The 26,501-nt window shown below is 48.4% G+C and overlaps 1 protein-coding gene across 3 annotated transcripts in view; it reads right to left on the bottom strand.

Moving 5' to 3' along the window:
- Positions 1-21,861, bottom strand: part of LOC307210660 (nuclear receptor subfamily 1 group D member 1-like) — a 59,815-nt gene extending 37,954 nt beyond the window's left edge. Inside the window, exon 1 of one of the 3 annotated variants that reach the window (XM_079966731.1) lies at positions 20,417-21,861. In XM_079966731.1, the coding sequence (XP_079822857.1) occupies positions 20,417-20,501 (85 nt within the window). In that variant the 5' untranslated portion in view covers positions 20,502-21,861. Of the gene's footprint in view, positions 1-3,342; positions 3,972-12,944; positions 13,078-20,416 lie in introns of those variants that run through there. The other 2 variants (XM_079966730.1, XM_079966732.1) reach the window with 2 other exon arrangements.
- Positions 21,862-26,501: the final 4,640 nt, after the last annotated feature.

Genomic DNA, 26,501 nt, shown 5'->3' with positions numbered 1-26,501 from the left:
GGTTTTGTATGTTGTACCACGGCTATGTCCCAGTGAGCTTCATAATATTATTATTTTTAAGGTGAAACTTACTAGGAGATACCAGCTTTATTGGGACGCGGGTGGAGCTGTGGTCTAAACCACTGAGCCTTGGGCTTGCCAATCGAAAGGTCGGCAGTTCGAATCCCCGCGACGGGGTGAGCTCCGGTTGCTCGGTCCCTGCTCCTGCCAACCTACCAGTTCGAAAGCACATCCAAGTGCAAGTAGATAAATAGGTACCGCTCTGACAGGAAGGTAAACGGTGTTTCCGTGCACTGCTCTGGTTTCGCCAGAAGCAGTTTAGTCATGCTGGCTACATGACTCGGAAAAACTGTCTCCGGACAAACATCAGCTCCCTTGGACAGTAAAGCGAGATGAGCGCCGCAACCCCAGTTGTTTGCAACTGGACTTAACTGTCGGAGTCGTTTACCTTTTTACCAACTTTATTATGAAATATGACCACCACAAGGAAGGCTTTGGTGATAAAAAACACTTGCAGCCCCAATGTTTGGAGAAGCAGGATACACCGCATAATACAGACGTTGGCCAGCCCTGCCTTAAAGAGAGTGTGTATGTGTTTCCTTCAGCCATCAATCATTGAGGAGGGAGGAGGCATTGCTCCCAAATGGGTCCAATAAGAAGGGAATACCCAAGTCTCCAAGGGTGCCAACAGTTGCACACGTACTGTACTTCTGTAGGCACTTGATAAAATAGGTCTAGAAGGCAAACAGGATGGACTTAGTCATGCACAGAGGTTGAAATCAATGGGGCTTAAGTTAGTCATCCAACCCAATGTTAACCCACAACTGGAAAGTGACATCTCGAGAGATTGTAGCACAATGCACAGTGTCAATATGCGTTGTCGTGAATCACCACAGTAGCCTCCTAGAACGATAAGAGGCCATTGTGACGTCACAACAGTCCCAGAATTTCTGAATGCTGCATTGCCCCAGTGGAGAAGGCACAGCAGCTTCCCCAGCCAAAGGGGGGGGGGGCATCACAGCGATGTTAAGCTTCACGGTGGAATTTAAGTGCAACTTGATGGCATCTTGCACACCACCCACCTCCAAACTGCAAGTAGGGCTGACCGCTTCTAATGCTATTGACCCAGAAGTGGCCCCAGAGCAGTGACATGTTGCTCCTGCTTTTTGTCCTGCTGCCCCAATGATCCCTGGGACTAGAAACGTCCAAGTTCTTTTAATGCGAGTGCGCATGAAATACAAAAAAATAGTATTTATTCCTCAAAGGAGTTCAAGGCAGAATGCATGCTCCATTCAATTCTAATGACAAACCTGCAAGGTCAGTTGGGTTGAGAGGCAAGTGTGGCTTTCACACAGCCACCGAGTTCATTCTATTCCTCAGCGAGATTTGAACCCAAGTCCGTCACTCTGTGGCCACCAAGGAACTTCTGGGGGTTAACAGGAGATCTGTGGGACTCTTAATGCTATGAAACGCTTCCCCTACACTGCACTCCAAAAGCTTCTTATAGATGATTTAGCAGGAATGAGGGGCGGGGGAGGAGACACGGGGCAACCCAGGGCTCTGCAACTCTGCAATCAGGTCACAGTGTCCCCCACAAAGACTGCACAGCAGAGGATTCCTTGTGAAAATTATTTCGTATTCCAGAGATCTGTAGTAGATGGGAGAAACCCCCCCCCCTTACACATATGGAAGGCACTCTTGCATGAATATAAGGATACGTAACCCAGCCTGGTTCTGTTTGTAACCTTCTTCACTAAAACAAACAAATGAAAATTCTGCAGCAAGCTCCATCCGCGCCAATGCAAGGAAAAATAAGGCAGCCTGTGTAAACGCTGCAAATTAAATAAATTTGCATCTATCTGCTTTTTGGGGGCATAATTTATTCTGCTTCTGCTAAAAGGACAGGCAAAGAGCTATGCAGGTCACCAAGACGCATCTCCTGGTCCATGGAAGCCTTGCTAAGATATCTCTCCCCCCCACCCCCCATCTGAGATTTCAGCCAGCATTGCCACTACTGCCACCAAGCATTGATTAGGGACTAGAAACTTGCCCTTTTAAAACAAGAAAGTTGATATTTTCACAGGATGCTGAACTCTACGCTGGGCAGCCTTCTCTGCTGTGATGGAATGACTATCGCTTTCTGAGTAAAAGAGGACACAGCCCAAGGTCCCATATCCTTAGCATCTACCAGGGGAAGAGAATTCAAGCTGGGAAGGAAATACCTTTACCGGAGACCTGCCAGTCTGGGCTGGATGGTCTGATTCTGTGCAAAGCAGCACTTGCTCATCTCTCCTATGTAAAAAGCTGGCTCTCTTTACACTGGCCCACTTTCCTGGGTTAACCTCATCTCACCCCGCCTTCAGCAACCCTGTTCCCCTAAAACCCAACTTCCCACTTGGTAGGTCTCCACACGCATCAATTCGTACATCCCAGAGAGACCTCCTGGGGGTGACTGCTGGACCCCTCCAATTTGCACACATACACACAGAGCTCTCCAAACCTGCAAGATTTCCACCCTCCTTTTTGCACAACAGCCGAGGGCAAAACAGAAATGAGTTGCAGTTTTTCAGAGCCTGCCAGTCAGATGCCACGGGGCTTGTTTACCGAGGTGCACGAATCCCGGGGCATTCCCGCGAGTCAAATGCATGCTATTTTATCAAAACACATTTCGAAGGCAAGTAGTAATTTTACGCATCAGAACTACTTCCCACATTGCAGCAATAATTTTCTCGTTCCTTGACTGCCCCTGCACGTCTTTCAGGCTGGCTCCCTCCCTCCCTCTCCTTTCCACTTAAACAACCATTCCAGTACCAACCGAAACCATATTTCTATTTTCTCCCTCCACCGCCACCCCGCTCTTCATGCAAAGAAATAAAAAGGGGAGGAAATCAGGCATAAAAGGCTCTTTAGAAACCCCCACTCACAATTCAGAAATGTACGCTTCGGCTAGGAAAATACCAACTGTCTAAAAATAACGCAAGGGGATTTCTGTGCGCGCTGGGGTGTGTTTTTCTAAATGGGAAATGAATTAAATCCCGGACTTATGAACGCCTTCCGGTGCCGGGAATCTAACCTGATAGGATATCCTATCCTAGGATATTGCCACTGAAAAGAACGTTAAAAACCCGGCTTATAATATGGCACAAAGATGATCGCGTTTTGCAAACGGCTTGCAAAAAAACACAAACCCCAAAAACACAAACCCGGGTGCAGCCTCTCCTCTTTTTTCGCATTCCCCTTTTAGCGCCCACCCACTTCCAGATAACTGATATCATCTACGATCCGCTAAATCCTAGCGAGAGAGGAGAGTTTGCAGCATCACAGCAACGCTCGCCGGCTTACCCGAATTGTTATCCATGTTGCTGCGTCTCCAGGCGCCCGGCTTCCGTTTGCAGATTTGACTCCGGCTTTGCAAAAGGGAGAAATCGCGTCGAGCCGTTGCAATAGACCTGTGCGGTGCGTGTGTGTGCTTGCAAACGAGGCGCCCCCTCCAAGCGGCCGAAAATAAATAAATAAATAAATGGCAATAACGATCGGCGGAGCAAGTAGGCTAAGCGCTAAGGGAACCCTCTGCGGCTTCCCTCCTTCCCCCTCCCTCGCTTTCTCCCGCGGAGGCGAGTGTGCGCGTGCTCGCTTGCTTGCTCCCGAGCTGCGAAATGGTTTCAGGTTCCCGAAAGCGGCGTTTTTTGCAGCCTGCTGCCACTTCCACGTGCTTCCAAGCCCGGCTCCGGCTGCAGATTCCCCCCCCCTCCACCACCCCCCCCCTTACTCCGGCGCTCCCTGGATTGTATAGACGTGGGTGAGGCTTGCTCGCTTGCTGCTGCTGCTGCTTCTTTTTTGCTTGTTCAACTCGGGGATTAGCCGCTCCTGTTTTCGAGCCAGGAGGGAGCGGGGGAGGGAAGATGTGGCTTGCCTCGGCGGCTGGCTCATGTGTAGCCTGCATGTGACAGCATCGGAGGCATGCCCCACTGACACACATTTCAGGCAGCCCAAGCGATGACATCAGCTCCCGCGGCCGCACATGGGCAGCAAGGCGGAGGGAGGGGAAGGGGAGCTCGGCCTCGCTTCACACACATTGCAGCAGCAGCAGCAGCACCCCAGATGGGGGGGGGGAGGAGAGAGCGCCCCCCCACGCACGCACCCACCCACCGATCGCGTCCCCCGCACCCACCCGCCGCCTGGCACGGGCCCATCTGGGACACAGGCAAGCGGCAGTTCCCAGATTATTGTCAGCAGAAAAAGGGGTCACGTCCTGATTTGCCCCAGAAGGGAGCCAAGCTGCCGCTCCAGATCCGGGGGGGGGGGGCGAGGATGACTTGGGGAAGGGGGAGAATGGGGTGGCGATTAGCCGGAGGTGGAGCTGGGGCATTCTCGGTTTGCTCAGAAGCACTGTCTTCTTCCGACATCAGGAATCACAAGACAGAGAAACCAGTAGGAGAACACTTCAATCTCCCAGGACATTCTATACAAGATCTCAAAGTAGCTGTTTTACTACAAAGGAATTTCAGAAATAGACTGGAAAGAGAAGCTGCTGAATTGCAACTTATCACCAAACTTAAAACCATGGAGAGACCTGGTCTGAACAAAGACCTTGGATTCTTATCTCATTATACATGACAAAGCCATTTTTCACCTTTTCACCCCTTGCTTTTTCCTGTAAGACCTATTGCAGTCGTTAAGAGTCGTCAACAGGCTCATCACAGCTATCTGCCAATCACCCATTCCCACCACCCTTCTGAGTAATACCCCTCCCCACCTTCTCACTATATAGAAGGGTCTGGAAACTTCTGTTTCAGTGTATCTGAAGAAGTGTGCATGCACACGAAAGCTCATACCAAGAACTGACTTAGTTGGTCTTTAAGGTGCTACTGGAAGGAAGTTTTTTGTTCTTCGTGGTGGTTCAATAAAATAAAAAGTGGTATAAAAAGGTAAAGGGTGAGAGGGGACTCCTTGTCCCTTCACAGAGCCACAGTTCCCAGAGCTCCATGGGAAGAGGGTTGGACTGTTGAGCCGCTTTAAGAATTGTGGCTTTGCAAGGGGAACAGGGTTCTCCTAACAACTCTCAAGGGACATGAGTGGCGCTGTGGGTTAAACCACAGAGCCTAGGGCTTGCCGATCAGAAGGTTGGTGGTTCGAATCCCCGTGACGGGGTGAGCTCCCGTTACTCGGTCCCTGCTCCTGCCAACCTAGCAATTCGAAAGCACGTCAAAGTGCAAGTAGATAAATAGGTACCACTCTGGCGGGAAGGTAAATGGCGTTTCCGTGCGCTCCTCTGGTTCGCCAGAAGCGGCTTAGTCATGCTGACCACATGACCCGGAAGCTGTACGCCGGCTCCCTCGGCCAATAAAGCAAGATGAGCGCCGCAACCCCGGAGTCGACTGGACCTAATGGTCAGGGGTCCCTTTACCTTTTTAACGACTCTCAACATGCTTAACAAACTACAGTTCCCAGGATTCTTTGGGAGAAACCATGACTTGTAAAAGCGGAACATTACTGCTTCAAATGTAAGGTGCAGGTGGAGTCATAGTTGTGGGGGGCAACAACAGCAAAGGAGGGCTAGTTCAACCCAGTCAGATGGGCGGGGTACAAATAATAAACTACTATTATAAATTATTATTATTAATCTATGCCCTTTTTGTGGGTTTGTCATAAGCATCTGGATGGCCACTGTGAAAACAGAATGCAGGACGAGATAGGCCTTTGGGCTGTTCTTGCATCTTATTGCTCTGATTTGATTTATTTCAGTAAGCTTTAAGCATACCCAGATTTCATAAGATGATCCCATCTGTGTTCTACATACAATTCCTAAAACAGTTCCTCCAGTTGAGACAATTTAGGTAAAGGGACCCCTGACCATTAGGTCCAGTCGTGGCTGACTCTGGGGTTGTGGCGCTCATCTCGCTTTATTGGCCGAGGGAGCTGGCGTACAGCTTCCGGGTCTTGTGGCCAGCAGGACTAAGCTGCTTCTGGCAAACCAGAGCAGCGCACGGAAACGCCGTTTACCTTCCCGCCAGAGCAATACCTATTTATCTACTTGCAAGTGACGTGCTTTCGAACTGCTAGGTTGGCAGGAACAGGGACCGAGCAACAGGAGCTCACCCTGTCACGGGGATTCGAACCGCCAACCTTCGATTTCTACCTGTGACCTGGCCCAGACAGAGGGGCGGGCTATATGGGCCACTTGGCCCGGGCCTCCGATTCCAAAGGGGGCCTCGGTCAGCATATTCACAATCATTTTGTCTTTATATGCAGATACGGTTCAAGCCTTGAAATAAAATTATTTGTCAGCATAACTTTTGTGAAAATTATTTATATACTTACTTATTTATAAGACTTCAGTTATCCCCAGGGTAAAAAAAGGGGAGGCACATTATCTACCTGGCCCGGGCCTCTGCAAGGCCCATCCTGTGACCAGAATTTCTGAACTGCAGCTGGTGCTGCAGTCAGTGAGCTCCCCAGATGGACTACAGCGCCCATCGTTCCCAGCTGGCTTGGCCTATTGGTCAGGGGTGATGGGAGTTGTAGTCGACACCTAGGGACCCAATGTTGAATAATTATAAGATTAGAGGACTTTTCTGCCCCTTTTGTTTTACTGAGAGAATCTGCCCTTGAAATCACTGGGGCCTTAAAAGTGCCTGACTTTGGTTGGCTCATGGTCACCATATTGTAAATCCTGCCAAAGTTCTGAAGACAGCTGTTTATCTCTGTGATGCCATAATCAGTGTACAGGTGGTTTCCCCTGACAACTAGTGACTACAGAGTGCTATAGCCTAGTGACTATTGACTACAGAGAGCGAGGCAGGCTGCAACCCTGGGCTCACTTACCTGGGAGTAAATTCCACAGTGAAAATCAAAGTTAAACTTACTTTGGAATAGACATGTCAAGGGCTGCAGCTTTAAGCAACTGTGAGCCACTCAAATTGGGAGTTCCAGGACTGAGAGAGTTCACTGAGTTTCTCAAGAGCTCAGGGTGGAACATAGGCATCTGTCTGAGTCAGACAAATGTTTCATCTAGCTCTGACTGGCAGGGGCAGTGCGAGGATCTTGCCAGCCATACCTGGAAATGGTGTGGCCACAAAAACTTGGGGCTGCCTCTGTGAAAACCACACTATGGGCCCAACCATTTAAAAAGCCACAAACTGCCAAATCATGTACCATAGAAATTAAAATCGCCCTACATCTGCTTAACCCTGGTGCTTGTGTCAATGCCATTTCAAGCATGAAATACTTTGATCGCTTCTAAGATGCATTCATCATGCGCAGACGGTTTTGAGAATCCACAATTTGGGCCTCTTTAAATTGTCTCAAGGGATGCGGGTGGCGCTGTGGGTTAAACCACAGAGCCTAGGACTTGCCTATCAGAAGGTCGGCGGTTCGAATCCCTGCGACAGGGTGAGCTCCCGTTGCTTGGTCCCTGCTCCTGCCAACCTAGCAGTTCAAAAGCATGTCAAAGTGCAAGTAGATAAATAGGTACCACTCCGGCAGGAAGGTAAACGGCATTTCCGTGCGCTGCTCTGGTTTGCCAAAAGTAGCTTAGTCATGCTGGCCACATGACCCGGAAGCTGTACGCCGCCGGCTCCCTTGGCCAATAAAGCGAGATGAGCGCCGCAACCCCAGAGTCGGTCACAACTGGACCTAACGGTCAGGGGTCCCTTTACCTAAATTGTCTCAACTGGAGGAACTGTTTTAGGAATTGTATGTAGAACACAGATGGGATCATCTTATGAAATCTGGGTATGCTTAAAGCTTACTGAAATAAATCAAATCAGAGCAATAAGATGCAAGAACAGCCCAAAGGCCTATCTCGTCCTGCATTCTGTTTTCACAGTGGCCCTCCAGATGCCTATGACAAACCCACAAGAAGAAGAAGAAGAAGAAGAGTTTGGATTTGATATCCCGCCTTTCACTCCCTTTAAGGAGTCTCAAAGCGGCTAACAATCTCCTTTCCCTTCCTCCCCCACAACAAACACTCTGTGAGGTGAGTGGGGCTGAGAGACTTCAGAGAAGTGTGACTGGCCCAAGGTCACCCAGCAGCTGCAGGTGGAGGAGCGGAGACGCGAACCCGGTTCCCCAGATTACGAGACTACCGCTCTTACCCACTACACCACACTGGCACAAAAAGGGCATAGATTAATAATAATAATTTATAATAATAGTTTATTATTTGTACCCCGCCCATCTCACTGGGTTGAACTAGCCCTCCTTTGCTGTTGTTGCCCCCCACAACTATGACTCCACCTGCACCTTACATTTGAAGCAGTAATGTTCCGCTTTTACAAGTCATGGTTTCTCCCAAAGAATCCTGGGAACTGTAGTTTGTTAAGCATGTTGAGAGTTGTTAGGAGAACCCTATTCCCCTTGCAAAGCCACAATTCTTAAAGCGGTTTAACAGTCCAACCCTCTTCCCATGGAGCTCTGGGAACTGTGGCTCTGTGAAGGGACAAGGAGTCCCCTCTCAGCAAACTACAGTTCCCATGATCCTTTGGAGGAAGCCATGATTGCTTGAAGTGGTGTGATATGGCTTTAAATGCAAGGTGCAGATGTGGCCAATACTGAGACACATTTAGACCCTGAACCTAAAGATTCCATATTGTCATCACTACTAATTTCAGTCTTTCTTTCTCTCTCTTTGCATGTGTCTTTGTTCCCTCACTGCTACTGCTAACACAGTGGTACCTTGGGTTACATACGCTTCAGGTTACAGGCGCTTCAGGTTACAAACTCCGCTAACCCAGAAATAGTACCTTGGGTTAAGAACTTTGCTTCAGGATGAGAACAGAAATGGCGTGGCAGCGTCGGGAGGCCCCATTAGCTAAAGTGGTACCTCAGGTTAAGAATGGTTTCAGGTTAAGAACAGACTTCTGGAACGAATTAAGTTCTTACCCCGAGGTACCACTGTACAGTGGACGCTCAGGTTGTGAACGTGATCCGTGCCGGATGCACATTCGCAACCCGCAGCATTTGCAACCTGTGTCTGCGCATGCGCGGGTTGCGATTCGAAGCTTCTGCGCATGCGCAAAGCGTGATTTAGTGTTTCTGCGCATGTGTGACCGCCAAAACTGGAATGAGTTACTTCCGGGTTTCGTCAGTCCGTTACCAAAAAAAAACCACAACCTGAAGCGGCTGTAACCCGAGGTATGACTGTATTGTAATACAGTACTAGCTTAAGATAAAACTCTTGGAGATAGGATCATAGAACTGCAGCGTTTGGTCATCCACTCCCTGCAATGCAGGAATCTTTTTTGCCCCATGTGGGGCTTGAACCCACAGCCCTGAAATTAAGAGTCCAATACTCTACCAACTGAGTTATCGGTCTGGAAGTTAGAATGACAGCTCAGGCCTGTAGTACAAAGCAACTAATGCCTAAATACAAAAAAAAATGTATTATTTTTAAAATGCAGGAATCAATGTTTGCAACGGATGAATTGGTTAAAAACAGAGATTTGTGAGCCAGGAAGTTATATACCAGGGCGCAGAGAAAGCCCCTGTTGAATATGAAACTGGGACAACCGCTATTAATAGGATGTTAAAAAAACACAGAGAGAAACTGGGACAGTGCAGTGAACCATTAACATACTGCCATGACAAAGGTTTAAAAAGTGAGGCAGAAGGTGGAATTAGAGAGCTGGAATGGGAAGCTGACAATTTAATTTACTCAAGTCTTTTTCTCCTAAAAGTTTGTTCTGCTCTGAAAAATAGAATTTGTGTTCTGGGTCCCGATGTGAGCATCTGAGAACATTTGATCAAGCGTTGCGCCAGAAAAATATCAGTCAATGGCCTTGCTGGGGGAAAAAGTCTTTCTATAGCACAGGAGAAGTGTGTGAAGGTTTAGGACAGGGCCACGCAGGGGCATCCCGAAGACCGTAAGAGCAGAGAAGGTCCTACTACGCAGCGAGTTGAAGCAGCAGTGCCCATGGCAGAGTGGGAGATCCAGATCTGATCGGTCACAGTTCTCAGGGAAGCCTTCCTGCCCAATCCCCATGAATAGAAGCGGTTAAGAAAATGGGAGGCCTCCCATTCATTTCAGCAAAGTGGATGCAATCAGATTTGCCCGCCACCAAGTCTGATAGCTTTATAAAGGGATTTGATGAATGGAAGAGAAAAACAGTCATGGCTTACATTCTGATGGGGCTTGTGCAGGAGAACTTCAGAAAAATGTGCGGTCACAAACCATCTCTAGGTATTGCACATGCACAGAAGACGGCACATGGATGCTTCTCCAATGGAGAAGTCTCAGTTTTGCTCTGAAGCCGACCAAACACGGGTTGGAGCACATAATCTGCCTACCGTGTGGCTGCAAAGAAGGCTCAATTTGCAACTTGCATCCTCTGGTAGCCGGCCAGTGGAGTTATTTGGGATGGCTCAGACATAGCTGTCAACTTACAGATTTGAAAATAAGGGACCAGCAGCCTTGAAAATAAGGGACCAGCAGCCAAAATAAGGGACCTGCACGCATGCGCACGCGCGCACACACACACACACACACACACACATATAAAAGGTAAAGGGACTCCTGACCATTAGGTCCAGTCATGACCAACTCTGGGGTTACGGTGCTCATCTCGCTTTATTGGCCGAGGGAGCCAGCGTACAGCTTCCGGGTCATGTGGCCAGCATGACTAAGCCGCTTCTGGTGAACCAGAGCAGCGCACGGAAATGCCGTTTACCTTCCCACCGGAGCGGTACCTATTTATCCACTTGCACTTTGACGTGCTTTCAAACGGCTAAGTTGGCAGGAGCGGGGATTCGAACCACCGACCTTCTGATCGGCAAGCCCTAGGCTCTGTGGTGTAACCCACAGCGCCACCTGCGTCCCATTAGTATATAAAGCCCTTGACAACTAGGGACCAGTTTACTTGCGAGATTGCCATATGTGCCCACTCAACTGCTTCAGTCTGCAGAATCGCTGTCTCTTCCGCCCATGAAACATCCCATTGCACCCACTACAAGAGCCGCAGCATACCCTCAGAGGATACAAACTGTTCTCTGTTTGATCTCTGTGTGAGTTGCTGTTCTAGGCATGCCAAATAGCAGGGACATCTAAAGCAAAATAAGGAAGCTTCCTTATCCCACGTCAGGCTTTTTGTCCATCCAGCCCAGTATTGCCTACTCTGATTGGCAGCAGCTCTCCAGGGTCTCGGGGTCTCAGAAGCCTTTGCTATCATGCTCTTTCTGAGTCCAGAACAATGATCCATGCAGCTACATAAGGGATGGTGTGCAATTTATTGCTAAAGCTAGCGTTGCTTCAGCGAAATGATTTCTGCTTGTTCAACAGCACCCCGGTCTCCCAGGCACCCCCTAAATCTGTTCTGGGTTTACCCCCACCTCTATGGAGCAGATCTGGAGACAGCGTGTGCAAGGGGAAGGAGGAAAGAGGGTGAAAGTCCCATTGCACTTGCACAAGCATTTACTTCAACGCTGTCCAAGAGCTGGTCCCCTTTGCCAAAAAGTTCTCCTCTTACATAAAGCCTTTTCGGGATGCAAGAGTAAAGTGTGTCACCAGTTTTAATGCAGAAGCTATTAGAAGTTTGTATGATTATGTGTTGTTCAAGGTCTCCCCTGGCTGTCTTGCCAGACAGCAATTCATCTAAAAAGAAACCTTCGCGGACTTTGAAGGATCCCAGGGAAGAAAAGAAGGGATTGAGCAGTTGATAAATGGCAACCCAGAACCAGCTGAGCCCCTGCTTGCTGTTTGTGGCAGTTCACAAAAAAACAGCACCACACACCCGTAGGTGGCCCAGAAACCCTAACTCTCTGCTTCCCTTCCACTCCCCCCCCCCTCTCTGGGTGACCCAGATTCCTGCATGGAACCATTACGTTTGGCTAAATAAGTAGAAGGCAAAGAGTCACCATCCTTTCAGATATAGACAAAAGGAGATGCAATGTTTTGTTACACGACTTGTTACATGCTCTGTGGATGGGTTTAAAAATAAAGGACAGGAGCAAACAGAGGTCGCAGCTCAGCCGAATCCATCAACAAGAGGGTTGTGGAAGCTGTAGGGCTTCCAGGAAGAACAAGGCAAAGATCATTTTGCCTCATCCAAGCAAGAGAAGGAGCAGCTGTAGAATATGTGCTTCGTGTCAGAAAAGAGCACGGCTCCAATGTTTGCTTTCTTCTACCCTCCTCAGCCCTTTTTCCTTTTGTAGCATATCCATTAGATTGTCAGCTTGCAGGCAAGGATTGTTTTATCTGTTAATCTCTTTGCAATGCTTAGAAATTTTAAGTACTTGTTGTTGTTGTTGTTGTTGTTGTTGTTGTTGTTGTTGTTCGTATGTGAGGGCTGTCATTTGAGGCACCCTTAAAGGTAAAAATAAAGGGACCCCTGACCATTAGGTCCAGTCGTGGCCGACTTTGGGGATGCGGCGCTCATCTCGCTTTATTGGCCGAGGGAGCCGGCGTACAGCTTCCGGGTCATGTGGCCACCATGACCAAGCCACTTCTGGCGAACCAGAGCAGCGCATGGAAACGCCGTTTACCTTCCTGCCAGAGTGGTACCTATTTATCTACTTGCACTTTGACATACTTTCGAACTGCTAGGTTGGCAGGAGTAGGGACCCAGCAACGGGAGCTCACCCCATCGCGGGGATTCGAACTGCCAACCTTCTGATTGGCAAGTCCTAGGCTCTGTGGTTTAACCCACCCGCACCCTTACTCAGGAGTAAATCCCGCTGAACAACATGGGACTTGCTTCAGTATAAATTTGGCTTTATAACTGCAATCTTACTGACCTGGGAGTAAATCTGGTTGATACCAATAAGGCTTACTTCCCAGCAATCTATGTTATTGTCATGTGCATGGGCCATCTTCTACGTAAAATGCCTCAAAGAGACTTGCAGTTGTAAAAGACATACACATACAATAATTTAAAACAAGCATCCTTTAGGCAGAATGCAACCCTGCCAAGAACAGGGAACCATCCAATGACAGTGCCTCAGGGTCTTACCTGGGTTGAGCTTCGGTTTCTTGGCTCTCATCCAGTCCATTACAGAGGCTAGATGCTGGTCTAACCCATCTACTGCCTCACCCGCAGTATAAAGGAGGAGTAGAGCTGTCATCAGCACATTGACAGCAACGCTTCTGCAAGGGTAAATCCTGTCTCACTAACTGGTTAAAAGCTGGTTTTGGGTGTCATGAAAAGGCAAATTGATGTTAGATTAAATAATATTAATAACACAAATATGTAGTAATATGTTTAATGCCAGAAAATGGATTGTGGGGTTTTCCACCTTGGGTACCAGCAGCACCAATTTCAGGTACGATCGTGCTGGTCTCGCCCCAAATAGATATGACCTTGCCCTAAATTGGTGCCGATGGTGCAGGCAGGGCACCTGTAGAGGGCTTCTGCCACCTGAGGCAGCGGCCTCACCCTGCCTAACAGCTGGGCCAGCTCTGCTTGTATGCTTTTGACCACTCCGTACCCAACACCCCTCTCTTTATTCTGAATAAACAGAGCTATGGGAGCTTCACTCAACTTCGCCTCACACATCAGGCAGGAAATTGGAAGCCAGCCTTAATCCCAGTGACCTCCTGTTCGTCATCTACGGATGAAGGGCAGTACACAAATTTAATTAATAATAATAATGATTTTGTTGGCATCCGTCTGTCTTGAGAGACAATGGAGTGCACCTCCGGGGGTGAAGTTAAACTGCTGTGTGTGTTAGCAAAGTCTGGCACAAGCCTGGGCAGTTTATATGGAAGTCCTGGGCTGCCAATCGCTGATGTGGTCCGAAGGAGAGCAGAATATGTTTGACACCAGCTTGGCTGCAGGAGTTGCTGGAAGGAAGCATACAATGCGCCATCCAGCTGTCTTAAGAATTGCACTCCAGATTTACTACTACTAGCGTTTTCTTCTCTTGAACATATCCTGCAAAGCAGGTTTAGGATCAGAGTTTTCCTTCTAATCACAACCACCTGGGGTGCCAACATGAATAAAATATGGGGGGGGGGGCAGGTAAGCCCCGCTCTGCATAATCGATCACAAGATGTGGCGCACACACACCATTTGAATGGCAATGCCCATCAACTTGGGGGGCAGCCCCCTCGAATATTTTATGGGGGGTCGTAAGGGTTTTTGCAGAGATTCTCTCCCCCTCTTTTTTTCCTTTCTCCTCCTGTGAAGAGGCTGCATCCTAACGTTTTAATGTTGTATTTTAACCTTGTTTTTTAAATTGTATTTTAATCAACTTGTTTTTACAGTGGTACCTCGGGTTAAGTACTTAATTCGTTCCGGAGGTTCGTTCTTAACCTGAAACTGTTCTTAACCTGAAGCACCACTTTAGCTAATGGAGCCTCCCACTGCTGCCGTGCCGCTGGAGCACAATTTCTGTTCTCATCCTGAAGCAAAGTTCTTAACCTGAAGCACTATTTCTGGGTTAGCGGAGTCTGTAACCTGAAGCGTATGTAACCTGAAGCATATGTAACCTGAGGTACCACTGTATTATTGGTTGTTAGCCGCCCTGAGCCCGGTCTTGGCTGGAGAGGGCAGGGTATAAATATAAATATAAATATAAATATAAATATAAATATAAATATAAATATAAATATAAATATAAATATAAATATAAATGGGCAATGACAGGCCTAGACAGCATCTTGAGAAGTAGAGACATCACCTTGCCAACAAAGGTCCGTATAGTTAAAGCTATGGTTTTCCCAGTAGTGATGTATGGAAGTGAGAGCTGGACCATAAAGAAGGCTGATCGCCGAAGAATTGATGCTTTTGAATTATGGTGCTGGAGGAGACTCTTGAGAGTCCCATGGACTGCAAGAAGATCAAACCTCTCCATTCTGAAGGAAATCAGCCCTGAGTGCTCACTGGAAGGACAGATTGTGAAGCTGAGGCTCCAGTACTTTGGCCACCTCATGAGAAGAGAAGACTCCCTGGAGAAGACCCTGATGTTGGGAAAGATGGAGGGCACAAGGAGAAGGGGGCGACAGAGGACGAGATGGTTGGATAGTGTTTTCGAGGTTACCAGCATGAGTCTGACCAAGCTGCGGGGGGCAGTGGAGGACAGGAGTGCCTGGCGTTCTCTGGTCCATGGGGTCACGAAGAGTCGGACACGACTAAACGACTAAACAACAACAATAAATATAAATATAAATATAAATATAAATATAAATATAAATAATATGAATATGAATATGAATATGAATATGAATATGAATATGAATATGAATATGAATATGAATATGAATATGAATATGAATATAAATATAAGGACCTCAGGCCCTAGGATCTGGCTCTTAGGACACCACCACCACAACAAAGCAACAACAAGGGAGGTCGCTTAAGGTACCGAGGCGGCCCTTAAATCTGGCGAGGTTGGGGCTTTATTTTTGTAAAACTTCGGCCCGACCTCGAGGGAGGAAAAGAGAGATTAAGCTTTAGCTGCCCTCAATCCTCTCTTCCCTTGATCCACCCGCAGCGAGAGGCGCGACCTCCCCAACTCCGATCAGCTGCGGAGAAGCGCACGTGCGGCGCCCGGAGTCCCATCTGCGAAGCCGCTGCTCCTCGCGTGCAAGCCCAGCCCGGGGAGGACGCGGCGCCGGGCTGAGCCCTCCGGCTGCTCGGCCTCCCGCTCGGGGCTACCCCGGGCAGGCCGGGGCGGCGGCGGCGGCGGCGGCGCTAATCTCCCCTGGCGCTGCGGGCGCAGATCCGCCCCGGAGGGGCAGGCTTAGCGAGGGGCAGCCATGTGCCCCAAGGGGCGCGGCTCAGCGTGACTCGCTCGCCGCACGTGGGAAAGGGTGACGCGAGGACAGGGGAGGAGCGGGTGGCGTGGGGGGGAAAGCCAGCAATGGCTGCTTTTAGCTAGGTAGGGGGGGGATGGAGATTGGCGCGATTCCATTCCCACGGACGCGCGCCCAGAAGGCTGACACGTGTTAGCAGAAGGCTGAGAGGCCTTGGGGGGAAAGAAAGGGGCGGGGGGAATCCTGCTACGACTTTATCTTTGATAATCATTTTTATTAGTTCCCAATTACAATCCAATAAAAGCCTCATTATAACAATACCAATTTATAGCATAGGTGTCAACTGTTCCCTTTTTTTTAAGGGAAATTCCCTTATTCCGAATAGGATTCCTCGCAAGAAAAGGGAAAAGTTGACAGCTATGATTTATAATACAATTACTAATACCAATCGTTCAAATACCGAATTATATACAGTGGTACCTCGGGTTACATACGCTTCAGGTTACACACTCGGCTAACCCAGAAATAGTGCTTCAGGTTAAGAACTTTGCTTCTGGATGAGAACAGAAATCGTGCTCTGGCGGCGCAACAGCAGCAGGAGGCCCCATTAGCTAAAGTGGTGCTTCAGGTTAAGAACAGTTTCAGGTTAAGAACGGACCTCCGGAACGAATTAAGTACTTAACCCGAGGTACCACTGTACTTTAAATAAGGTTGCCCCACCCCCACCCCGGTTGCTGGAATTGATGGTTTTCTTTATTTCTGCATTCCAAAATCTTACTAATTTCCGTTCCATTCCGGTAATAATAATCCCTTATACAACAGCTGCAATATTAATAACTTCTATTTGTGTTGACACTTTAAATGATTTATAAAACTCATGCTACAACTTGTATCGACAGCTAGAAATTCTATGTGTTGTTTCCCCCATCATAGAATTGCAGAGTTGGAAGGGACCCTGTGGATCATCTAGTCTAACCCCTTGCAGTGCAGGAATTATAGTTGTCCCATACGGAGGATCAAACCTGCAACATTGGCAATATCGGCGCCATGCACTAACCTACTGAGCTACCCAGCTGCATCACTGCATTTCTCTGCTGGAAATGGACAACTGTTGCCTGTTCAAAGCATATAACATAGGAGCCAACTCCTAGGGGCCAAGGTGACTTCACCCCACCCCAATAAAATATTTGAGAGGGGCTCCCAAAGTTGATGGGACTTGCCATTCACATGGTGTGTGCGCGGTGTAATGTGATTATGTGGGGCGGGGCTTATTTTATTTAAATTGGCACCCCTGGCTTGTAACGTGTCCCCCCACCCTGGGTATTATGATCAAGTAAAACAATAGAAATACTTAACTAACTGATCAATCATGTCAGTTCTGCCCCTGTAACAAAAGTCTTGCCCCACCCACAAAAATCCTGGCTACGTGCATGATTGACACCCATCTATCTATATAGTTTATTTCATAGTATCCCCCCCCCCAATAAAAGCTAAACCAGCCCATTTTCTTACACCTGGAACAAATTTCACAATCTAAGGTGAAGTGGCAAATGCAAGATTGCTGTCATCTCCCTTTTTTAAAAGCCCAATTTTTTACATAACAGAATATAAACCACTAGAGTAGTGGGGATGTATGGGGCTGTTTGATTGCAACCGTGCAAAAGCTCTATTCTGCTTTGGGGGGGGATCTGCAGGAGAGGGGGCCTTTTCGGTGATGGCTCCATGGTTATGGAATGTTCTCTTTGGGAAGTCACCTGGTGCTCACAATGTTGTCTTTTGGGGGAAGGAAGGTTCTGTTCTCCCAGGATTTTAAAGATTAGGTAAAGGTACCCCTGACCGTTAGGTCCAGTCGCGGATGACTCTGGAGTTGCGGCGTTCATTTCGCTTTATAGGCCGAGTTTGTCCACAGACATGTGGCCAGCATGACTAAGCCGCTTCTGGCGAACCAGAGCAGCACACAGAAACGCCGTTTACCTTCCTGCCAGAGAAGTACCTATTTATCTACTTGCACTTTGACGTGCTTCCGAACTGCTAGGTGGGCAGGAGCAGGGACCAAACAACAGGAGCTCACCCCATCGCAGGGATTCGAACCGCCAACCTTCTGATCTGCAAGCCCTAGGCTCAGTGGTTTAGACCACAGCGCCACCCGCATTATTGATGGTTCTAGTGTATTTGATGGCTGTTTCAGTTCTGTGCTGCATTTGCTACCTCAGCAAGGTGGCTTTACATTTGGGGTTTTATGCTGGTTGCCTCTTAAATTTACTTTGATTTTATTGTGATCTTTTATTCTGTACAGCACCTAGATAATTTTATGTTATGTGGTGTTTCATAAATTTAATGCATCTATCAACTGAAGCTTGCAATTCCCAGAGGAGGAAGTCCATATTTACAGGAAGTATGTGAGCAGGTAATACCTCATATGTACTGTGTAGAGATCTTGAGACTGAATTAGGTTATTGAAATTTGGACATTCTGTCAATACATTATTAGGTGGTGGCTGGTGGAAACAGACGTGCTCATATCATTTGCACCACCAAAAAAAACAACAACCAAGTAGTTTGTGCTCTGCTGAGGAGCAAATGTCTTGTGGGCAGTGTGAAAAACTTTTGCAGATTAATCCCACAATAAACTCCCATCTGCAAGCACCCAGACAGCCGCCAACTGTTCATTAATATAGTGGTACCTCAGGTTACATACGCTTCAGGTTACATATGCTTCAGCTTACCGATTCCACTAACCCAGAAATCATGCTTCAGGTTAAGAACTTTGCTTCAGGATAAGAACAGAAATCGTGCTCTGGCGGCGCGGCCGCAGCAGGAGGCCTCATTATCTAAAGTGTTGCTTCAGGTTAAGACAGTTTCAGGTTAAGAACAGACCTCCAGAACGAATTAAGTTCTTAACTCGAGGTACCACTGTATGATGAAAGCGAGACATTTAGGAGATCCATATTAACACCACAGATCCTACGTAGAAGAAAATCTCACAATTTGTCTCGTATAAGATTTAATAGGCTGCAGATCTCAGAAGACGAGGAGGACCCCAACATCACATGCAGACAAAACCCAAAAAGCATCGGTAAGGTTCCCTTCTGGAAAGATTCACCCCAAAATAGGTATATGCTTAAAAGATATTGCAGCAACTGGAGCACTTCATAGCGAAACAGCAGAGATTATCTACAGCTTACAAAATGTGTGTTTTTTTCTAGGCATCTCTTATATCCCAACTCTCTTACACTTGCCCACAACTCAGGCGGCTGCTTTCACCCTTGTGCATTTCCCTGCTGTATCAGAAAACTGACTGCCCTCCATCATCCATGCACTCCCCACAATTCAGCCTGCGCAATCTTCCTTTAGGTTGTGCAAAATCCCCTTCCTGGGCCCTCCTACATATAGCTCATTGCTCCCGAAGCTGCGCCCAGCCCCCCTCCCCTTTTTCTAGCGCCATCCTTGTCTCTGCAGTTGTTTCCCTGCTGATAAAAGTTGCCTAAGCAGCTATTGTGCTTCGGCCATATAACTCGGTTCCCCCTCTCCCCCAGCCCCATTTAACTAATTTGGCAAATGCCCTTTCTTTGTGAGAGAATATCTCCCAGAGCAATCGGTGCACCCGGTGTGCCGGACTGTCAGCTGGGCACTGCTGTTGAGATGCTCACACAGTCCTGTGCTCCAGAACTGTCACTTAAAGGAGAGCCCCTACTGAGTAGCGGAGGCTTTGTGAAAGCTGCTCCTTTTCTACTTGGTGTTGATGGGGGGGGGGGGGGACTCTCTTTTTATTTACGTAAGGCCTGAAGGGCCAGGAACATTGGATCTGCTTGCTGACTCAAGTCCCATAGGAGCAAAACACAGGAACTGGGCTCTTGACACACACACACCCCCGCCACCACCTCCCCAGCATCATCAACAACAGAGGCTTTGTCAGAGAGTTCTTCTTATACACTTTGCCAGTTCGCCCCCTTACACAGGCATGGAGGGCAAAACAGCCTTTGTGCTTTGGTTTATGTGAAAGAAAAAGGTTGAGGGGCATAACGGCAGCGACAGATTTAAGGCGGTGCGAGCGGTTCCCGTGTACAGGGTGCAAAATAATAATAATCGGGGCCTTTTTTTCAGCGGGAACTTGCCATTCATTGCCACCATTGGCACCTCTTTTTCTAGAAAAATAGCAAATAATAATAATAATAATAATAATAATAATAATAATAATATCTACAGTATATTTATATGGGTACTCACTGAGAAGATCCATGGAAAAAGCAACTGTATCAAAAGGAATCATTGTGAAAATAAGAAATATTTATGGGGTGTGCCAAATTTTGTCCTCTGACTTCACCCCCAAAAGAGCACTCCTCCATAGTCTCTTGAGACAAATGCCAACCGACCCACCCAGGGGCCATATGACCAAAGCCTGCCACTGATACAAAGGGGAAGGGGATCCATTGGGGTTCGTGAGCCACAAGATGACCCAGGATGCTGAATAGAGCCCCACCTGCCAATATGGCTGCCTGTCCCGCCACCAGACCCTCCTCGAGGATTTTGTGAAGAGATCTCAGGGGATTTAATATCTGATGGGATTACAGCTAGGAAGGTCAGGGAGGGAGATCGCTTCCGAAGTGCAAGATTTGCCACTAGGACCTCATCATCCACCCTGGCCACAAAATGGAAACCACCTCCGTCGCAGCAAAGCATTCTGGGATGCCAGCAGGTGGCTGGTGTCACAGAAAAGATGGTTACTTACTGTTGTTTTGGGCAAGGAGGCGGCCGAGTTGGGCTGTTCCCACGGGGGGGCTGGGCTTTCGACGACATCCGAAGGAGACGGGCATCCGAAGGAGGGCAAAGGTGGCTCACTTGGTGCTGAGGCGGGTCCCGGGCCTGCGGCAGGCCGAGCAAGACGGGGCGCAGAATCGTGAAGCGGGGCGGCAGCCTGGGCAAGGGGGAGGAGGAGGAGGAGGGCAGCAGCCGCCGAAGCCCCCCCAGGAAGGGCGAGGGTGGCAGCAGGGGGTCGGGGGCCGGCAGCCGCTGGAGCAGCAGCCCCCCAAGCGGCAGCAGGAGGGAGGTGGGGGGCAGTAGCAGCAGGAGGGGCGGCAGCAGGTGGGGCAGCAAGGAGGCGGGTAGCAAGTGGGGCAGGGTGGCCTGAAGCAGCCGGGGCAGCACATGGGGCAGGGCGGGGGGCAGCAGCCGATGCTACACATGAGCAAGGTGGGCAGGGGAGGGGGCACCCTCCAGGCCAGGAGAAAGTGAAGGGCAGGGCTGGAAGCAGCTCACAGTGTCTCTGCAAGGCTGCTGCTGGACTCAGGGAAGTGCACCCAGCGAGAAAGCCCCATGGCCTTCCCCGCTCAGGGAGGATTCCAGGACATGCACAAGGACGGCAGACCCACGGGACGCGGCCAGCGGGGCTATATTTATAGCTCCCTAAGGCCAAGAGCACCCAGCTCCTAAAGCTGCCCTGAGCCAACACGCGGACTCTCAGCTCGCCAGGCTGCTTAGCATGGGAAAGAACAGTTGGAGGCCAAAAGGAACACCTGCCTCTTTCTATTCTCTAGATATGGCCAGTACCTGGATGAGGCCAGAGCCCCATGGGGACAGAGGCCCTGTGATTCTTAACAGCTGCAAGAGTTTTTAAGGATAGATGGCCTGTGATTCTTAACACAACAAGGCAGAAATCAACAAATGGGGCTCTTCACACCACGGAGAGTGCATTGGTGGGGTGGCGGCGGGGGGGGGGGGGCATGCCAAAGGCCTGTCTTCTGTCATTTAGCTTTAATATACAGTGGTACCTCGGGTTCCCTGTAACTTCATTTCTCACAATGAGGGAACCACCAGAAGACCCTCGGAGCTGGACCTCAGTGTCCAGGCTGAATGATGGAGGTGGTGGAGACTTTTATTGATAAGGTGCTTTGGTAGATAATAGAATTGCAGGAATCCAAAGAGTTGAATCTGCTCCTTGGGAGATTAGGGTAGCCAGATGGAGGAGAAGGAGGAGAAAGGCCAGAGCTCTTAACAGATGTGTGGAAGAGGGAATGTCGGCAGATGTAGCTTGTATGACCCAAAGGAGAGTATCACACTGGCTGTTATGTATGGTTTCATTTGTCTGGTATATTGGCTCCTATTGAACCAGACAGCTAGACTCAAATCATAGTTCTTAAAAATGTAAATAATTTTGCATCCATGGAAATAGACAGAGCTAGCAGCTCATCCGTACCTAAGAATAAATCCACTTTTTTCCATATTCAATTTGTCCTCCACTTGTCCAAACATGAGAGCAAAACATTTGTTAAAAAGCTAGAGTTTGCCTGTCCAAATGTTGTGGACATGCCCTGTTCCCGGCCCTTCCTCAAGCCCACCTCTGTTCACATCCCTCTTTGGCATCAAGAACACTACTTAATCCGCCTTCCAACATGGTCGTTTACCAAAAAGAAGAAAAACCGCTCTTGGGAAACGTGCAAATTGGCATTTCCTGGGAACAGGATACACACACCTGCACAGAATGGTACTTCCGTTTCATTTCAATTCCCCAAACGGAGTATGGAGAGTTTTTGCTGCTGGTTCAGGTGCATCTCAACTTGTTGCTGACTTGCCTAGTAAAGGTAAAGAGACCCCTGACCATTAGGTCCAGTCGTGGCCGACTCTGGGGTTGCGGCGCTCATCTCGCTTTATTGGCCGAGGGAGCAGGCGTACAGTTTCCGGGTCATGTGGCCAGCATGACTAACCAGAGTGGCGCACGGAAACGCAGTTTACCTTCCCGCCGGAGCGGTACCTATTTATCTACTTGCACTTTTGAATTTTGAATTTTGAGGTGCTTTTGAACTGCTAGGTTGGCAGGAGCAGGGACCGAGCAACGGGAGCTCACCCTGTCGCGGGGATTCAAACTGCCGACCTTCTGATTGGCAAGTCCTAGGCTCTGTGGTTTAACCCACAGCACCACCCGCGTCCCTCTGCTGACTTGCCTAACCTGAACCAAAAATGGCAACTTGCACTCTGCACAGAAAGTGCAATCAATTATTAACCATTCTCCCATGGATTGGTTTATGCGCAAAATAATAGGTTTTAATGTACTGTGAACCTCTCGATATTGGGGCCCCAATAGTGGACTTCTTTTTTTAAAAAACAACAACAACACCCCACCAATGGGAGCTTTCAACAAATCACCCAAAGGCAGCCAAAAGCACGCACATACCAGTATGTATTGAACCCATTTCATTGACTACCTAGGTAAAGGACTCCATCTCACTCCATCTCCCAGAGTCTGGCCTCACAAAAACAAATGGCAAAAATGATGCTGAAGAAGGACGTATAAAACTTATATATTCATTGTTTCTGGTCGTGCGGTAAAGTTAAGTTGCAAAGTAGGAAATGTACATTCGTGGCAATTTTCGAAGCATCTTCCACCTAATCTGAGGGCAGCAAGTTTGGGGAGGGGGTGCAGGCCATGAGGAGATTTCACCCCTCCCATATCCAAGAATCTCCTGACGAGTCTGCTGATTCTCCAGAGAGGAGGAGCAGTGTTCTGCTTTCTACTTATTCAGCTCCAGCACCAAGTCAAGTCAGTCAGTCAGTGTGTCGGGGAGAGAGAGAGAGACTGAGTGTTAGAGATCGTGTGTAGAGATAAGGTTGCTGCTAAGAGCAGCTGCAGACACTCAGTGCAGCATTCATTTATGCTTAGACCTATTTAGCTCTGTATATAGTTTTGTCTTATAGTTGTAGTTATAGAATAAAAGAAGATATTCTACAGAGCTGCTCTCCGAGTCGTGTATACACTGCCAGACTCTGCTATACTCTGCTGTGCGACGACTGTATTGTGGAAGTGAATCCGGTGCTCACAACTCTAAGCTGTGAGTCCACAGCACTTTGACCTGGTGGTCTCTGGAAGTGCTACCCAGCTCGCCTAGCCCAGTCGGGGTTGAAGTGCATGAGTCCAGTTGGTGACACTGGCTCAAGGGCGATGCTGACAGGCCAGGCTCATGGTATACAGAGTCCGCACTGTGCTTAATGGTAGGGCTGGCCATGGGTTAGGGGCTGGCCGCCTCCCACCCCATAATCCCTTGTGCTATCTGAAACATTTTTGAAATGGCAGGAGAAAGGGGCAGGGTGTGCCGTCACTTGGCTGGGCGAGAGGTGCCCACTGCCTCTGAACTCATTTTCCCTGCCTCTCTCCCCTTCTTGTGCAATCCTTTACCCTGCTGTTATCCTGATTTTCAGGAGAGCTGCTCAGTGGGTGGCTTAATGAAATGGCGGGCAAAGATTAGGACATACCGTATTTTTTGCACCATAACACTCACTTTTTTCCTCCTAGAAAGTAAGGGGAAATGTCTGTGCGTGTTATGGAGCGAATGCCGGCTGGGGGGGGGGATCTGCTGCAGTCGTGAGCAGAGGATCCATGGTTCCCCTTCCTTCCCTCCTCCGTGGTTACAAAGCATGGATCCACATGGATCCTCAGGATTTTTGCATTGGGCTACTCCAAACTCACTGTCAGATCACATGTCTGTGGCCACAGCATGAACCACAAAAATCATATATCCACTATTTTGTTTAGAATATTTTTTTTCTTGTTTTCCTCCTCTAAAAACTACGTGCGTGTTATGGTCTGGTGCGTGTTATAGAGCGAAAAATACGGTAAATGTTTGAGGGCTCTCACCGTACAGGCAGAGGAGACCACAGCAAGCCTCTTTGCAAGTCAAGCCTTTAAAATCTGAGGCTCGCTTTAAGGAAACTTGAAGACCTTAGCTGTGAATAAATCAAAAGGGTTCTGACTGAGCAAGTTCCAAGCCCCATGGGACCTGACATAAGTGCATTTATGAGATCAAAGCCGCATACATTTATAACTCTGTGAAAGAGGTTAGATAAAGTGACCAGTGCAAGGTCGCTCAATGAGCTAAATGGCTGAGTGCAGATCTTCCTAGTCCTGGCCAGATGCACCACAGCTGCTGCTGCTACTACGAATTATTATTATTATTATTATTATTATTATTATTATTATTATTATTACCCAGCCACTCTAAGGTGCCCAGTACAGTGGTACCTCAGGTTACAGACACTTCAGGTTACAAACGCTTCAGGTTACAGACTCCGCTAACCCAGAAATAGTGCTTCAGGTTAAGAACTTTGCTTCAGGATAAGAACAGAAATCGTGCTCCAGCGGCGCGGCAGCAGCAGGAGGCCCCATTAGCTAAAGCAGTGCTTCAGGTTAAAAACAGTTTCAGGTTAAGAACGGACCTCCGGAATGAATTAAGTATTTAACCCGAGGTACCACTGTAACTGCATAACTCATGCACTGAGAGTGTGGGTTTGGAAAGATAATCAACAGAATGAACTGAAATATATCTGAATATTTCTGCTGAGGGGATGGTACAAATGAGGTACACCAACACCTAACAATCCTAACTAGATAGGATAGTTAGTGGGAGAATGGTGCTCTACACATGCTCAGAGGCACTCTTCTCTTTACTACAGTGGTACCTCTGGTTATGTACTTAATTCGTTCTGGAGATCTGTTCTTAACCTGAAGCACCACTTTAGCAAATGGGGCCTCCTGCTGCCGCTGTGCCGCTGCTGCACAATTTCTGTTCTCATCCTGAAGCAAAGTTCTTAACCTGAAGCACTGAAGCTAACCTGAGGTACTGTTTCTGGGTTAGCGGAGTCTGTAACCTGAAGCGTATGTAACCTGAAGCGTGTGTAACTCAAGGCACCACTGTATTATACTTTGACATGTAGGGTTGAGCAAGCCATATATATATATATATATATATATATATATATATATATATGGGACGCAGGTGGCGCTGTGGGTTAAAGCCTCAGCGCCTAGGACTTGCCGATCGAAAGGTCGGCGGTTCGAATCCCTGCGGCGGGGTGCGCTCCCGCTGCTCGGTCCCAGCGCCTGCCAACCTAGCAGTTCGAAAGCACCTCCGGGTGCAAGTAGATAAATAGGGACCGCTTACCAGCGGGAAGGTAAACGGCGTTTCCGTGTGCGGCTCTGGCTCGCCAGATGCAGCTTTGTCACGCTGGCCACGTGACCCGGAAGTGTCTCCGGACAGCGCTGGCCCCTGGCCTCTTAAGTGAGATGGGCGCACAACCCCAGAGTCTGTCAAGACTGGCCCGTACGGGCAGGAGTACCTTTACCTTTACATATATATATATATATATATATATATATATATATATATATATATGGAAGGCCACAAGAGATCACCTTACACACCCAGTAGATTGTTGCCGTCTGCAGGAGAATTTCTTCTGCAAGTTCCAAAGATCTCAGAAGCTCACTCCACAGTAACTCAGAGCAGGACTTTTAGTGCGGCTGGTCCTGTTCTGTGGAACAGCATTCCTGTCAAGATATGACAGGTGCCTGTCATTTGTGCTTTCCAGAAACCACTGAAAACATTTTTGTTCCTAGCGGGATAAAGGGGTACCATAGAATCATAGAAGTGTAGAGCTGCAAGGGGCCACGAGGGCCATCTAGTTCAACCCACTCAATGCAAGAACCTTCTTGCCCAACATGGGGCCTGAATCCACAGCCCTGAGATTAAGAGCCTCATGCTCTACCAACTGAGCTTTGTAGGATTTTAGTTTTGTTCTAAACAGATCTGCTGGGCTTTTTGTGGTGTTGACCATTTTTATTGAACACTGCTTTGAGACGATTGTATAGAAGGTCCACCCTTAGTTCCTTGTTGGGACGCGGGTGGCGCTGTGGGTTAAACCACAGAGCCTAGGACTTGCCGATCAGAAGGTCAGCGGTTCGAATCCCCGCGACGGGGTGAGCTCCCGTTGCTCGGCCTAGCTCCTGCCAACCTAGCAGTTCGAAAGCATGTCAAAGTGCAAGTAGA

This window comes from Podarcis cretensis, assembly GCF_951804945.1.
Source record: "Podarcis cretensis genome assembly, chromosome: 2".
Taxonomy (NCBI): domain Eukaryota; kingdom Metazoa; phylum Chordata; class Lepidosauria; order Squamata; family Lacertidae; genus Podarcis; species Podarcis cretensis.
The sequence above is the reverse complement of the archived record's forward strand: the minus strand, read 5'-3'. Positions and strand labels throughout refer to the sequence as shown.